Below are 15,646 nucleotides of genomic sequence, written 5' to 3'. Positions count from 1 at the left end.
CTGCGACTTCGGGGCCTTCCCTGCTCCTCTGAGTCTGGACAGTCTCCTCAAAGACACTTGGACAGAGCCACAATACAAAAGGTGCCTGCACTGAAGACTCGAGCAGTGTTTAAGCTATGGAGACACAGCTGCCAAATACTTTTACTCAAACATGGAAAATGACTCCAAAACCTCTTTTACTCAAACTCAATTATTCAGCATTACTTTCCTTTTTTGGCATCATTTTTGAGTTTTGAAGTAAAATAAGAGGTTGCACCTAGTTTGACTCCTGTATCTTCACTACTGGATACTGGTGATGTTTTGGGGGAAACCCATCATCATCATCTACTTTATATAGTAAATAATTCTAAGCATGACACAATGTCCAACATATTAAAAAATGACCAGGTAAATATGAATTACTAGGCAAATAATAAGAAACAGTCTTGGCAGTGGCGCCCCAAGGGGTGGGGGCATGGTCCCTCTGGTACAATTGCTGGCCCTCTCACTGCCGCCCCCCCCCCCCGGCAAAAATAATTGGAGGCCAAAATTACTGTTTTTAAGAGGCTGTGGCATATTGTTTTTTAAGCTAGCACAAAGGTAGTGGTACCTTGTGAAATAGGTGAACATAAGGCATCTATTGATACCAACAATGTTGACAAACTTGTCAGGAAAGGGGCTAATTAAGGCTTCAAAATTGGGCTAAATTTTGGCGAGGGAAGAACTAGCAAGGCCATTTTGAAAGGGGTCCCTTGAACTCTCACCTCAAGATGTCTGAATGAAAATGGGTTCTATGTGTACCCATGGGTCTCCCCTAAATTTGAGAAGGCTTGTTCCCAGTAAATGTTTTGCTCCTTACACTCAATGTACTCCACTGTGTATTTGTAATTTTTTAAAAGACAACCAGCCTACTGGAAGAACAATGAACATGTATAGATACGTACCACATGAAAACAGGATTGTCGTCGATCTCAAATGTTAACTGTACCTATATTAATCTATGCACATCAGATAATTAGTAACTTTAACTGTAAAACACAAAACCAAAGTACATCAATATGCGATTTTCTAACTCTTCATATTGACATAGTTTTCAACTAGCCTATATACTACAACAGCATAATCGAATTCCTGAAATTCAGTTATGAATTTTGGTTTTGGTGTGCCACCCCCAAATTTTCAGGGGCCCAATCTAGCCACCCTGATAAAATATTTCTGAGGCACCCCTGGGTCTTAGGTTTCAAAACATTTTTAGGTAAGAATCTGAGTGGTTGTAGGTTGTCCATGTAGTACTTTCATTTATTTATTGTCTACGGAAAAAGCTATTGTGAATAACTGGACATTATGTCTGAGAAGGGGGGGGGTTGGGGGTGGGGTTGTCAAGTAAAACTGGTGAAAAACTATCAATTCAAAACTAATTAAAAAAAAAAAAAAAAAATTAAAAAAAGACATAAGGACACCTCAGGTTGTTAGCCTGTTTTATGAAAATGTCTCCCGAAATCTTCTCCTAGTGTAAGTTGATCCTGAAACGAGCATTATTTCGAGGAAACTGACCGTGTTGTTTTCTACCGTGACTCTATAGTGAAGCTATTACTTCTGAATTGTAAATGTTTAATATCGAGTAGAGGTTAATTGAATGTATAGTGTATTCTGAAAAATACATTTGCAGATATATTTTTCTAAACATGCATTGTTCTTATGCCATGTTTGTTGCCATGCTTGTTATTAAACATTTTGAACAAAGATGTTATATTTTACCATACGCACCCTCTGGGTATTTCTGTGCTTTCTGTAACTGGAACATTAGGCAAGAAATCACTCTACTGTATTTTATCTTTTCTTTTAGTTCAGATTTTGTTCTTCAGTGTTTATACTGAGCATCATGTATTGTGGTAAGTAAATTTAATCCAGGGAACATACAGTATAAACAGAAAAGCAGCTGGCACAGTGAATGTTTGGCATTTTTGCTTGGTTAATGGCTTGACAGATTATCAGTTATAAAAATTTGTCGCCGATTAATTTTGTCAATCGACTAACCCTATCAATCAACTCAGTTTCAACACTAGAACGAACACAGTAAACAAAGTTTCTTTCAGGACTGTGTTTCAGTTACGGTCAAAGGAGGTAAACAAAAATGTGTGCAGGACTCAGGACCCCTGAAGTAACCATGACCCTGTTTTACTTTCACTGTCCAGTGAGTTTCAATCAGCACTCAGTAAATGTCTTCATCCATGTGTGCTCTTTGAGAAAACGAAAAAAAAAACAGCAAGAATGAGACTGTGTCCTCGCCTTTAGGTGAAAACTTCAATCTCAGAAAAGTCAGATTTTTTTTAACTTATAACTTTGTTTAATCTTAAAAAATCTGCCTTTTTGTCTGTTCAGGTTTGAAAGAAATTGAATATCTCACAGCTGTGAATTCCTCTGCTGCATTAAAAGCACTTTGCAACCAGCAGCAGCAAATTTAAATAGGAGGCTTTCTGCTATAAATGGTTTGGTGCAACTAGATGGATAACAATGAGTGGATCAAATTCTACTGCAGCAAATTATACAGGCAACTCTTCGGGGAAAAGCACAAACTGCGCGCCGTGCACTATGTTAACACACACTCCTTTTATAGTGTGTCCTCAAGAGCATTAGTTCAACCTTAACTGACCCCGTGAACTAGCCCACATACTCCATGCATTGGTAGCTGTACATGTAACTACAGGCACCATCTGGCCTCTTGCCTGAAGTAACATCAAAACAAGCAACAGCGAAAAGGCCTCACTTGTGAGGCACGGTGTGTCGCACAATTCTGCAAGATATTTACATAGAAGACATGACTGCTTTTACCACGCACCACTGTGATCTATCAGTGTATGCAGTAAGCAACATGAAGCCAAACACTGCACTTTAACTCATCAACAGGAACTTTCAGGGGGCCGGCACAGATGGCAAACGAGTCAGAGAGGAAAAAAAATTCCTGTCAACAAGTCCTGAGGGCTCCAATCACACACCCCACCTTACAAGTGCTTGTGCACAAGGAGAAACATAACAATCTCAACCTGAGATATCAAGCTGTGGCCAACTTTAAATACTGCTGAAACCATAACTTAACTGTAATGCAGAGATATTCCGACTGCAGATACATTACCCTTATAATTATTCTCATACTTGTCAGACTGAACGAAAACTAAAGAAGATGAAACAAGTCGTTTATTTTCTTGAAAGAATGCAGTGAGTAATGGATTACAGGCCCGTCAGGACACCTAAATGTAATGTTATCAGCCAAAAATCGTTCTCACAAATCATGTTAGACGTAAGTGGAATACAGATACAGTATCTGGCGTCATGCCATCGTGGGTCTATTACATTATAAATGTGATCACGATTTCCTCCTCTGGATTCCAGCTTCATCTGTATTCTTCTGGCAAAATATGAATCATCCAGGCCACTGGAACACATTCATCTTGTAGCTAACTGTGATATTACCCTCATTCATCAAAAAGCGGTGGGTAAATCTGCGCGGCTGTGACAGCTCCTGATAAACTTTTGACATTTCTACCACAGGAAGTCATGTTATGTCTTTCTGACAAACCTGGACTGTTGCTGTGTAAATAACACGTGATGTTTATCATCAGGCCATCATTCAAATCAGTATCTGACCGTAAGTGATAACAACCGATCTATTCTTGGTCTACCGGTAACTCAGCCTTCTTTATCACTACTGACACGGTCCTCTTTAATAATTACCCAGGCATTGCGTGCAAAGAGTTTCACAATTGCCCAAATATTTACAAATAAAAGGCTTTAGCGCTGACAGAGCAGGACAGATCTTCATCACCATCTAGTGGTGAGCAGCAGTGACTCAACTCAGCAGTTTGAGGAGGTGTTGTGTCTTTTTCAGTGGCCAAAATAACTACAGTTTGTTGTTGGAAAGGAAGTAGTTACAGTCGCATGGAGACCGGTGGTGCTGGTGATTGCAGCTCTTGGTCCAGCAGTCGGAAGAGCATGGCACTTTTGTTGCACTGTGAGGTTTGTCCCAGCGAGCGGTGGAGCAGAGCCTGCAGGTAGTGGACATCCCGCAGCCGCTCCTTACAGTTCAGCTTGGAGAAATAGGCTGCTGCCTCATTTAGTGTGTCAACAGCCAAAGCTGCCAAATGCAAATCTGCAAGGAGACAATAAACAGCGGTGTGTGAATAAAGGCTGTGCAGCCACACAACACAGTGAGATAGGGATGAGTATGAGGCAGAAGGGGCCAAGGCTGTTACCTGCTTGCCCTTGTCCGTTTGGCTTGAACCCAGCCACCGCCATCTGACAGCGGGCCGTCAGCAGCAGGGCTCGGCCCTTGTCCATGACTGATCCGTGGGCCAGGACAGGCTCAATGGCTTCATGCAGAACACTTATAGCACGCTCAGGAACTCCCAACATCAGCTGCAGAGAGGAGAGAAAAACTAGAATTACCGCTCGGAAGTTGTATGCCTCCGAGAACTAGTGAAGCTGCGCTTATAGTTTACATCCATTACTGTGGAAACATGGATGCTTCACACATATCTTCCACAAAAAAGAAACAATTTAACTATGCAGGCTGCTTACTTACTTATGGTCAATGAACAACTATCAATGACTAATGACCAAACTGACAAAACCTGTAAGTCTAGAAAGTCGGGGAGGCAAAACAGTCCACATCTGAAACGCTCCCAGTGTGGTATGACACGGTGTGGCAGGCAAAACAAAAAGGCATCGTGCAGCCATGGCAGCCGGAATGCGGCACAGCTGGGCACTGAGGAGTTGTGCCTCCCAGCTCCCTTACAGTCAAGATGGTGGCAAAGATAACAAATATAGGGATTTATCGAGCTCATATCACACATAACTTACCGGCTTTGGGGTTAATCTGCAAATGCTCCTGTTCAAAATGAGACCAAACTTTTCTATGGATGTCAGTTTTTGAGTAATGACGAGGCCAAAATGTCAGACGATAAGGCTTGTTGCTTTTAGCCAGGCCAATTTCCGGAAAACTTGCGGTTCCTACTGGTCGGCTAGGAGTGGTGAGGAGCCAGCAGTCAATGACGGTGAAAAACAGTCAAAAACTGTGACTTACTGCAACCACAGGAGGTCCTTGAGCATAGAGTCATAAATGTGCACACAAGATATCAGGCTGATTGGTCCAGTAGTATTCAAGATTACCGATGGACAGATGGATACACACATTCGCATGCACATGCCAAATGCACGATTCCCCCAGGCTAACAGCTGGCAGGGAGATAATAAAGAAATCATGTGGGTTGTGCTGCTTTTATTTTGCATATACATCAGTGATACTGGAATAAAGGGCTTTGGTGTTTTGCATGTGCAGGAGCTGTAACAGTGTTTGAGTGAAGTCTGTTCTCCTGTTGTGGCTAACCTGAGTGAAGGCCAGGTGAAGGATAGTCTCTGAGGCCAGGGACTGTAGGTGGTGCTGTCTAGCTAGAGCCAAGGCCTGCAGGAGGAGAGGAAGAGCTGTGGAGAAGCCAGACGACTCCCAGTGGAGTTCAGCGGTAGAAAGCATAACTCTGTATGAGAAATAAACAGGCAGTGATGCAGACAAGAAAAAAGTGTAGCTCAGACTGATCCCCAGACGTCATACATTAAATATTCATGGTAGCCCTAAAATAGCTGAGTCATTTCAATTCCACAAATACAAAAATAAGGTACGCTAAGTAAGGCGTGTTCACTCCCCTCTGCACTCCAGGAAACAAGTAATTGTGGCATCTGAAAATGCATTATTAAGATATAACAGAAGTGTCTACATACTTGATGACCACCTCCGTACATTTAGTCTTCTCACAGTGCGCCTGCAGCCGCTGTAAGATGCTGTAAGCCTCAGTGCTCCGGTTGAGAGCCTTCAGAACTTGAGCTTTCCTGTGAGCAAACACATGGTTATAACGCCGACACAAATAACACATATATGAGATGGTTAAGATTAGAACTGACGATATGTATCTTTATGTTACCTGTAGAGACCTTCTGTTTGGTTTAAAGCAGAGATTGCTGTGACTAGCGGCTCTGCCAAATGGTATTTCCCTTTATTCATATATCTGTCAAACTGGATTTTTAGATCGCACAGCATCCAGAGCTGAAGTAGGTAAACAAAAAAGCAATGAACATTATTTTGTATATCATACCATACATCAGAAAATAAAGCAGGAAAATCTCCCCCTCAGCACTACAAGACAAAAATGCAAGAACTTACAATAACTAGACTTCTTGGCTACTTTTTTCCATTTTACTACACTAAAATATTATGCTACAGAAATATGTACAAGGTATATGCAGGAATCCTGAGGTTAATTTCAATACCTTTTTAAGACTTTTTTAAGACCGTCCAAAAAAACCTTAAGACCTCATCGCCACTTCAAGCTGTTGTTAGCAGCAACGCATCTTTAACTTACTAAACAGTTGTAGTCTGCAATTAAATCTATGGAGCACAAAAATACAGCAGAACTCAGATAAGATAAGATGGATTTTTTATTGTCTTTTGCTCCTCTGTTTGGCGCCTGGATGTGCGCCGTCGCGTGATGTCACACAGGTACGCGCACGGCCTCGAGTGGCAGTCCGAGTGTGCCTACACATTGTTGTTTGTAATAGGAAAATAAATTATACAGCCATGGATACTTTTTGTCAAAGCTTGAAAGCCAAGAAAATTTAATATTTCGCGATTAAGACTTTTTAAATACTTTTTAAGGCCCTTAATTTTCCGACATTTGATTGATCAACTTTTAATACTTTTTAAGATCCCGCGGACACTCTGATGTAATTCATGTGAGAAAAGCAAGTAAAAATAGAAATTACTACAAAACAAAAGCTAAAAACCAATCGTAATTGCAATAACTATTCTCTAGGTTGATAACTTAGAAGCTGCTGTGGCACCTACTGGCCTGTCAGCCACAGAGAGACAGTCAAATATCAACTAAAGCAAGACAGCTGTATCAAGTGAAAGCTAGCTGATCTACCAGCCAAGGCTAGAACTTAAGTAGTAACAGTATTTAGTTTGTTATTCTACATAGCTAAACAAGGAAGTCACTAAATCCAATCATAAAGGAAAAAAATCCCCAGCTAAACTCCTGTTAACGACTTTAGCTTAGCTTAGTAGCAGCAACTGCCACCTAAGTTTTTGGCTAGAGTGAAACTGATGTGATTTAGTGTGATTTAGCTACCTTTAGCTCACATAGTTAAATATACTTAAGTTGTGATTTAAGTCATTATATCGATTTTAACATAATTTTTAACGCCACCACTAAAATGCAAATATATTTAATCCCTGTGAACCGTGGAGTGTAATCAAATTCGTTAAAATGAACGAGGATGCGTAAATACACATATTTTGGTGAATACTGCCCAAAAATTTCAAACTCTTATCTCTTAGCTTCCCTTTCTGCAGTTAATGCTCTCTGCCTTTGTGTGGCAGCACTGCATTATACAGTATGATTGACAGAGCACACCATGGCCAGGGATGCTTGATATTAGCAATTTTGTTGCTAGATTTAGCAACTTTTTTTCCCCCTAAAACACACCTAAGAACAAATTTAGCTACTATTAAATTTCATTTGAAAACTTTTTGCAACCTCTGAAAATCGTTTAAATGCACACATTTATTCCAATATACTGCAGATAACCATAATTGTTCAGAATATAATTCACCTTGTTTGAGCTGATAGCTGTAATTGTTTAATAATTATACACGTCACTGGTATAATGCCCTGTTGTTCTTATTGTTATAATGTTAGCTAGCTACATATACACATATACGGTCAACTATGTCAGTTGTTATTATGTGGTTTTATTGTAGGTTTTAATATGTAACAAGAAAAATATGAATAAAAAACCCTATATCTTGTTTTGTGTTTAAAAATAAAATATCTGATCATAAAAAAGAACAAAAACAAATTTCAAATAATATTTTTCACTAAGATGGCCAGTTAATTTAAGTAATGTCATTGAGTATTCATGACAATGTCATTACATAATGACACAGCTGTACGCAGTGACATCATCATGCAATGAAATCAAAACATCATTTAGCAACTTTTAGCAACAAAAACACCTGCCTGTAGCAGTTTCTCCTGAAATTACATGGCAACACTGACCTTGGCATGCTGTGTGTGAGGAGGAAACTGTTCTCTCAGATGCTGGAGAATCTCTGAAACTGCACAGTACAGGCCCTGCAACAGAGCCAACCATACGGGGGACAAAGTGTTAAGTGCTGAACTCTGCCCAGGAGCTGGAGAGAGGACCTGATCAATTTTTATTACGTTCCCGCAATGCTGGGTCTACTGACTAATGGATATGCAGCAGCGGGGGAGAAAGCAGACAGACGGGATCAAATCAAATGTGTTACCTGCTCAGCGTGCAGCTCGGCCAGGTGGCACAGAGCCACAGCGAACGCCTCTGTATTGTTCTGCTGGACCCCAAAGTTGACTGGCTCCAGACTGCTCATGTTGAGAAGCAGCTGGGCCTGCTGCAGAGCCATGGTGCTGCACGGGACACAGGCACATAAGGAGAAAAAGTGCTGGTCATGCAGACACCTCTGAATCATGTATTTTTACACCTGAACTTGTGGTTTTTATATTTATGCTCATGACAAGTTTGCCTTGTACATTAGATGTCCAAAATGTCAATGCATGCAAAAGAACATGAGACATTTTCACCATGTTTTACAGAGTTGATTTAATGTGAGTGAAGTCCACTGTCAGTGACAGTGAACACAACTGACAACTGTGTGTCAGGGTGGCGAGCAGAAGAGACTGACCTCTTGCCGTACATCCTCCATATGGACGTAGTCTGAGCCAGGCTGATCTCTATCAGCTCCGACAGACTGTGTTTCCAGTGCAGGATGTCCGTGTCCTTAAGTGCATCCATCAGTTTGTGGGCTGTCTTACCCTGTGTCGCCCCCTGCTGGACCAAAGACTGAATGCCCAGAGATGCCAAGTACTGCAGCAGGGAGGATAATCAGTCAGCGTGGTGAATAACACATGCCAAAGATAAAATATGAAGAAATCACAGTAAGCCATGTACAGGGACTGGTGAATGATGAATTATATGTTGTTTTAATGTATGTGTTTTAATATCCAATCCTTTTAAGTTTTCTTTGTATTCCTGTATGTTATTTTATGAAGGGAACAGTTCAAGACAAAATTAAAGACACAATTTCTAATGAGAGGTACTAAATTGCAGCTAACATGTTAATCTAATGCCTACTGTGTGACAGCTGTACATGCTGTATAATGACACCAAGAACATCTGTTACAGTATTTCATGATTGCTTTCACTCTGTTTTTACAACAGCGTTTCAATGTGCAAAACTCCTCATGCAAAGATCCAAATTCAAATACTGAATTGTTAATTTCTCACCTTTAAACAGAAAATGCGGTCCTTACGAACAAAATAAAAAACAATAAATCTCATGATTAGACCTCAAAAAGCAGTGGCCTCATATTAAGATAATGCTTATTACTATTTGTACACTTCACTGAATCAATGCATCAGGTATTTTCAGGCATTTCCGTTTTTTTTGTTTTGTTTGTTTGTTGTTTTTTTTAACTCTCCAGACGGGAATTGCAACATGCCTGGTAACTAAGAGGAAAAATAAATGCAATTTATTTCCTTATTGATTACTGTCAAAATGTTGAGATAATTGTTTGCTACAATAGAGCACATTGTGAAGTGTTAGATTTACTGTTGTAAAAAACTTAGACTCTTGACTCACTGTCTATACTTGCAGTGATATGGTATATTCAGTGAACAAAATTAAGGTTTTAAAAGTCTTTCTTACCCTACATTATTTCAAATACTGACTTGTACTTTAATTGCGCTTTTTACGTCATTACTATTTGTATAATCTTAAAGGAATACTTCACTTCTATGGAGCTGTTTCTTTATTATTCAATCAAACAGAGTAGGTTTTGCAATCAAAAAAAGATTTGAGAGCAAAAGTATCAATATTGCAATCAAAAAATGTTTTATTGCAAGTAAAAAAAATGATTGATTAAAAAATGCAAATACAAAAGTTTTGTTTGCGAGTCATTCCTTTTTTGTTTGCAAGTCAAAAAGCCTTGCGAATACAAAGTTGAAGCTGGTGGGCGGGGCCTAAACTGAAAGCTGTAAGACACGTCTCTATTGGCCAGTCTCAATCGGAATGACAGCTTGCAAAGCATTTTTTTTTCTTCTTCTCTCAGTTGGCGGATTGCAAACAATTCAAAGGTGCATACCGCCACCTACTGTACAAGAGTGTGCAACATCATGTCATTTAGCCTGTTTCTTAAATTCTACTCATCAGCCTAGTATGCTTGCAAAGCAATGTGGGAGTTCTGTAGTTCAATTCTGAAACCGAAGTTTTTCGGCCTCCAGTTTCCCAAAAAAATTCTTCTACACGAGTGGTGTGATAAAAAAAAATATGATATCCACACGAAACTGCAAAACCCGTTACCAAGTGATGTAATACACGTCAAAGCAGTAGGTGGCGATGCCCACTCAATTGTGACATTATTGTATGCATATGATATTGATTTTGTATCTACAGATACCATACAAATACCCCCCATTCAATTTAAAGCAGAACTGATTTGAGTAAAGGCACGAGAGCAAATCTGAGTATATAAACAGTTGGTTCTTCAGTTGGCAGATACACCTAGAGTAAAGCTACTGAAGACCAGCAAAACCACAGTTTGTTTTCATTTATTCTTTCAGATGGGTAAATGTCACCTAAGCACCTTCAGATTTTATCAGTAGTGTACCCTTAATAGATGACTTGTTGATATGGTTTGTACTGTGCTTTGTCATATTGTTTGAACTGTAACGTGAGGTAACTGCATATGAGTGGATGCAACCGTCACTAATGCTAGCGTAGTTCCTAATAATAGCAAGAATGTTTTATTTAAACTGGTGCATGTAGATTGCTTTTGTTTAGCCAGGGAAGAACTATTCGACGGTGTAACAGTCACTACCATTCCGGGGTGTAGCAGTAATGCTGACTGTCGAACGTTTGCAGTGGGAGAGAGGGAATCGTGGGTGTAGCCCGCTCTGTATGTATGGAGCCACGTCAAACCCACCAATAGAAACTCTTCTCTCATCCATCAGCGTAGGCCCCGCCCATTAAGTGCAGTTGAACTTGCAAGCAAAAACTTTAACTCGCAAGCAAAGAGTACTGATCTGCAAGCAAAAGTTTTTAACTCGCAAGCAAAAGTTTTTAACTCGCAAGCAAAACTTTTTAACTTGCAAGCAAAAAGTACTGATTTACAAGCAAAATGATGATGATACGTTTTTACTTACAAACTTGATTTTTGATTGCAGTTCAAGAAATATGCTCTCAAAACAGTTTTCTATGATTGCAATGATTTGATGAATTGAAGTACAAGGGGGGCTGCATTTAACAACAACAAAACTATGAAAACAACAAACGTTTACCAACTCTCATAACTGCTGCAGTATAATCCAAGTCTCATTTATCAAGTTGTTTGCTCGGTACTTTCCAAACAGACAGATGTTTCCAACAGGGAACTGAACTAATACTGACACTCATCTATGCTCTCTAAGCATAGACTCCATTGACTCCATCTAAGCCAGACTCCATTGACAAAAACAGTAATTTTACCTTGCTGAACATGGGAGCTGCTGGTCTATCACTGCCTTGATCAGTAGTATGTCTGTGTTATTGTGTGACTTTGCTGAATGTGAATGAGCTCTTTAAAACACGAAAGTCACACAATATCACAAACAAACTAACTAATCGAGGCAGCAGTAGAACAGCAACTCCTTTGTTCAGTGAAGGGAAAAATTATTCCTTTTGTCAATGGAGTCTGGCTTATAAGAGAGCATAGATATGTTTTACTTTCAGTTTAGTTTTAAATAGTAATGGTTTTGCAAAAATGCATGTGTTTGGGAGGTACTGAGCATGTGACTGAATAAATGAGACTCGGATTATACTGCACGAGTTATGGGAAAGCTGGAAACGGATGTTCTGCTATAGTTTTGCTGTTGTTGTTAAACATAAATCCCTTTCACTTCAAATCACAAGAATTTTCTCCATTTTTGGATTCTTCATTCACCAGAGGCATGCCAGAATAACAAGGTTTTCTCACGGATTCAACATAAGATAGGGTGAGTAACTGATCATTTGGGGGGGTGAAGTATTCCAGGAAGGAAACTGCCACTGCAGACTTGTTTTGGTGAAAATATTAATATTAATGTTGGACATCTTTTCCTTTTCTTTTTCTTTTTTAAAATGCAACAATGTTTAAAATTTAGTTATGAATATATATAATCCTGAGATGCCCTGGTAAATTTGTGGTGCAGTGTATTTCCTAATTTGTTACGAGTGTTTTCATTTTGTTTACTATGTGAGGTTTTGAGGCCAAAATTAGGATTAAAGCATTCTGTGTTATGAGTTTGGCAGACTTAAAACTGTTGTGAAATGTGAGCCAAGGCAATTTAAAAATAATGCTAATAATAAACACACAGCCACTCTAATATAGGCATTCTTATTCAGGAGCTTATGTTGCACTCACTGGCAGGCAGAAATGGGCAGCCATTTTCACTGAATCCTCAGTTAACACAGTGCTGTCAGATCCCTTCATCTGTTCCAGTGTGTACAGCCAACTCTGATGTAGGAAACAAAGAGACAGGGAGAACTAAGGCACACTCATATTACATTCAAACATTATTAGCCATCAATTACGGTACAACAGTGACATGAAGTAAAATACTAATAACAGTAGAAAACGTATTTTACCAGACAGTGCTGCAAGCACACATGATCATTGGACTCCTGGGCAATGCGGATAGCTTCCTGTAGAGCCAGATCAGCCTGCTGACTGAAGGAGAAGAAAAGAACAGCTTTTTAAGTCATTTTTCATTTTTACAGACACTTTTTTTGTAGGGACCTGTCACCAACTGAGACTCCACCAGTTCTTGTACTCACTAGTGGCCGAAGCGACAGTGCAGGCTTGCCAGGTTGAGAGCAGCGTAGCGGAGACTTCGGCCATAGCCTTCATCCCCGTTACTCTTTCCCTCATTTCCAGACAAGATGAGGCGGTCAAAATAATGCAAGAGACTGTGCGCAGACAGGAAGATATCCTGGACTCTCATGTTGTTCAGGTAGTTTACATAATGCTGAGGAGAGAGTAAAAAAAAATCACAGCTAATGAAGAAGGCGTCATTGTAGACTTGTTAGTATAGCAGGTTAAGTCAAGTAGACGGAGCTCACCGCCTCAGCAAAATCTGGGTTAAACTTCAGCATGTTGTTGAGCTCTTCCTGTAGTGCAGCAGGCTTTAGAGCTTTATTCTCATCATTCTTCAGAAGATAGGCCTGCAGAAAGAGGTTTTCAAAAACTGTAAGAGCCCTGAAGTGCTACAACAGCACATCTATGTTTGACACAAGATGTGGATGGTGACATTTTTAAAATATTGTGTCAGATCTGCTGGTTTGAACATTTGAGTCTGGCTTTAAACACTGACCTGTCTTGCAAGAAAATATTCAGCTTGTTTCTGTGACAGTGGACCTCTGCTTGGAGTGTTGTCATTTCTAGAGAAGAGCCAAAATAACACATGAGATCTGCTTTTAACAATCGTCCTGGTTGCAATAACATCAAGCTGTAGGGGGTTATGGTTTAAACTTGTGGCATACACACAGTGAATACATTTCGCAAGGTAGTAGGTGCAGACAACCAAAACATAACGTGAAAACTTTCAAGTCCAGGTTGAAACACTTCCTGAAAGTAAAATATGTTACAGAAAATCAAATTATTTTATCCAGGAATTTGCATCACTAACCGAAGCTCTGACTCATGCAGTGGGGTGTCCAACTCCTCTCTGTCTATTCTGTCCCCTACAGTATCCTCAGTGCTGGTGAGGTCCATGTCGGAGTCGTCAGCGACCAGCGCTGGCAAACCCACCTGCCCATCCGTGGGCTTGGCATAGTGACTGTGGTAGTAGTGCTGCAGGGACTTGTACAGCTTGTAGACCTGACTGAAAGACAGCTTGTTGTAGGCCAGGAGCATGTGTCTCATAAAAAGACCTAAAAAACAAGGGAGATATAACTTAACCATAGTCATCTTAATAAGAATAACACAGATATTCAAGACTTCTAATCATACTTTCATAGATGACAAATCATGTGTACTACTCACCCACAACACTGGTTTTATAAGCCTCAGAGTCAAAAGCAGTGAATGGAGTGGGAAGAGTGGAAAAGAAATACTCCATGTCTTTCAGCTCTCCGTCTGCCATTTCATGCAGCCTTTGAAGAAAAAAAACAGCCTCAGCCACTACACATGCCAATATTTTAACATTATTGTTTTATTGTATTGTCTGAACCTTGGTTATTAGATGTCTTGGCCAAATGCAACGTTACAATAATGTTTTTCTGAATTTAGGAGACCGAGAAAGCACCAGCAATAAAGTAGTAGTAACCATAACATTGATTTCTAACAGAGCAGCAGTGTTGCATGCGACTGGATGATTAAATAAAGTCACAGAGGTTCAGACTAACAGAAGCAGCATACCTGAGTTTGACAGCATACGCAGTCTGGGGGCAGCACTCCTCCACAGTCTTCAGGAACTGTCCAAGAGTCAGGTCTGGACCCTGATACATGACACAAAGGACACAACTATGACACGCCTGCTACAACACAGCAGTATGCAAGATAACTACATGAATAAAACTAACCTGCTGTAAGGGTAGTATGAGTTTGTTCAGTCGTCTTCTCTCTGGCAGCGAGATTTTGGACGCAGTCATGTCGTACAGCAGCGCCAGGACGGAGATTTTATACGGAGTCACCCAGTCTTTGATACCGAACACGTTAGCATGGACCACTCCGTTCGTCATCATGGGGTTAAAATACAAACTTTCATGCACGCTCGCCATTTTGACAGGTTGTGTTAAGCTTCGGCGAAGAAACAACACTATTTTGAGGCACACTGTGTCAACATTAAGCGGAAAGTAAAATCAGAGACAGCCAGCAGCCGGGAAAACACCAGCGACAGCTAACCGCGAGCTAACATTAGCTAGCGTAAGTTTATTTAACGTCAGCTACACGTACCGTGAAGACGCCAAAAATACATTAAATACTGGTCTCGGATACGTTGTAGATAAGATATCTTACTGACAGTGAACGCTCACTTCAATCTTCTCAGGTAATTTGGTTTATTTTGAACATGTTGACAGAAGTTGCCTCTTTGCTTTCAAACCGCCCTCCTTCTGTCCCCTGAATACTACGTCATCAAGAGGCTGTGTTTCTTTTTCTATTAAACTTTATTTAAACGTGTCAAGCATCCTGGGACAACAACCGCAAAGACTTGAAGACATTTGCTTGAATATCAAAGCTCTTGGCTGTTGAGGATTGCAATGTGCACAGTGTTTGCAATGTTTCTGTAAAGGAAGAAGTTACATACTTGCATACAATGAGATTTATAGCTGAATGGTAGAGTCTTACTCACTAAGGCTGAAGGAACATCCAGGCTCACATATGCAGCTCTCTCTTTACATTTGGTCAATAAAATCAGTAAAGCTGTTGACCAGATGCTTTTTAGTTTTTATCTGGAAGAATTGTTCACATTGAATTTAAAAAAAAAAAATTAAAAAAAAATGTTGTGAATAATTATGAATCTGAAGGGCTTAATTTCCTGGATTTTACAACCCCTAATTATAGTTTCA

The 15,646-nt window shown here is 40.0% G+C and overlaps 1 protein-coding gene across 1 annotated transcript; it reads right to left on the bottom strand.

Annotated features, from left to right (window-relative positions):
- Nucleotides 1–3,159: 3,159 nt before the first annotated feature.
- Nucleotides 3,160–15,201, bottom strand: anapc5 (anaphase promoting complex subunit 5). Its single transcript, XM_033619457.2, has 17 exons — nucleotides 14,660–15,201; nucleotides 14,496–14,575; nucleotides 14,121–14,230; nucleotides 13,765–14,008; nucleotides 13,450–13,516; nucleotides 13,199–13,300; nucleotides 12,914–13,104; nucleotides 12,725–12,806; nucleotides 12,501–12,593; nucleotides 8,747–8,928; nucleotides 8,336–8,471; nucleotides 8,085–8,159; nucleotides 5,952–6,073; nucleotides 5,752–5,859; nucleotides 5,363–5,510; nucleotides 4,230–4,392; nucleotides 3,160–4,126 (listed from the first exon to the last, which is right to left on the bottom strand). Exons 1-17 carry the CDS (start codon nucleotides 14,855–14,857, stop codon nucleotides 3,906–3,908), a joined length of 2,322 nt encoding a protein of 773 aa, XP_033475348.1. The 5' UTR covers nucleotides 14,858–15,201; the 3' UTR covers nucleotides 3,160–3,905.
- Between the last annotated feature and the right edge of the window lie 445 nt (nucleotides 15,202–15,646).

Source organism: Epinephelus lanceolatus, chromosome 9 (genome assembly GCF_041903045.1).
Source record: "Epinephelus lanceolatus isolate andai-2023 chromosome 9, ASM4190304v1, whole genome shotgun sequence".
Lineage (NCBI taxonomy): Eukaryota > Metazoa > Chordata > Actinopteri > Perciformes > Serranidae > Epinephelus > Epinephelus lanceolatus.
Note: the sequence above shows the minus strand (reverse complement) of the source record. Positions and strands in the feature narration are given on the sequence as shown.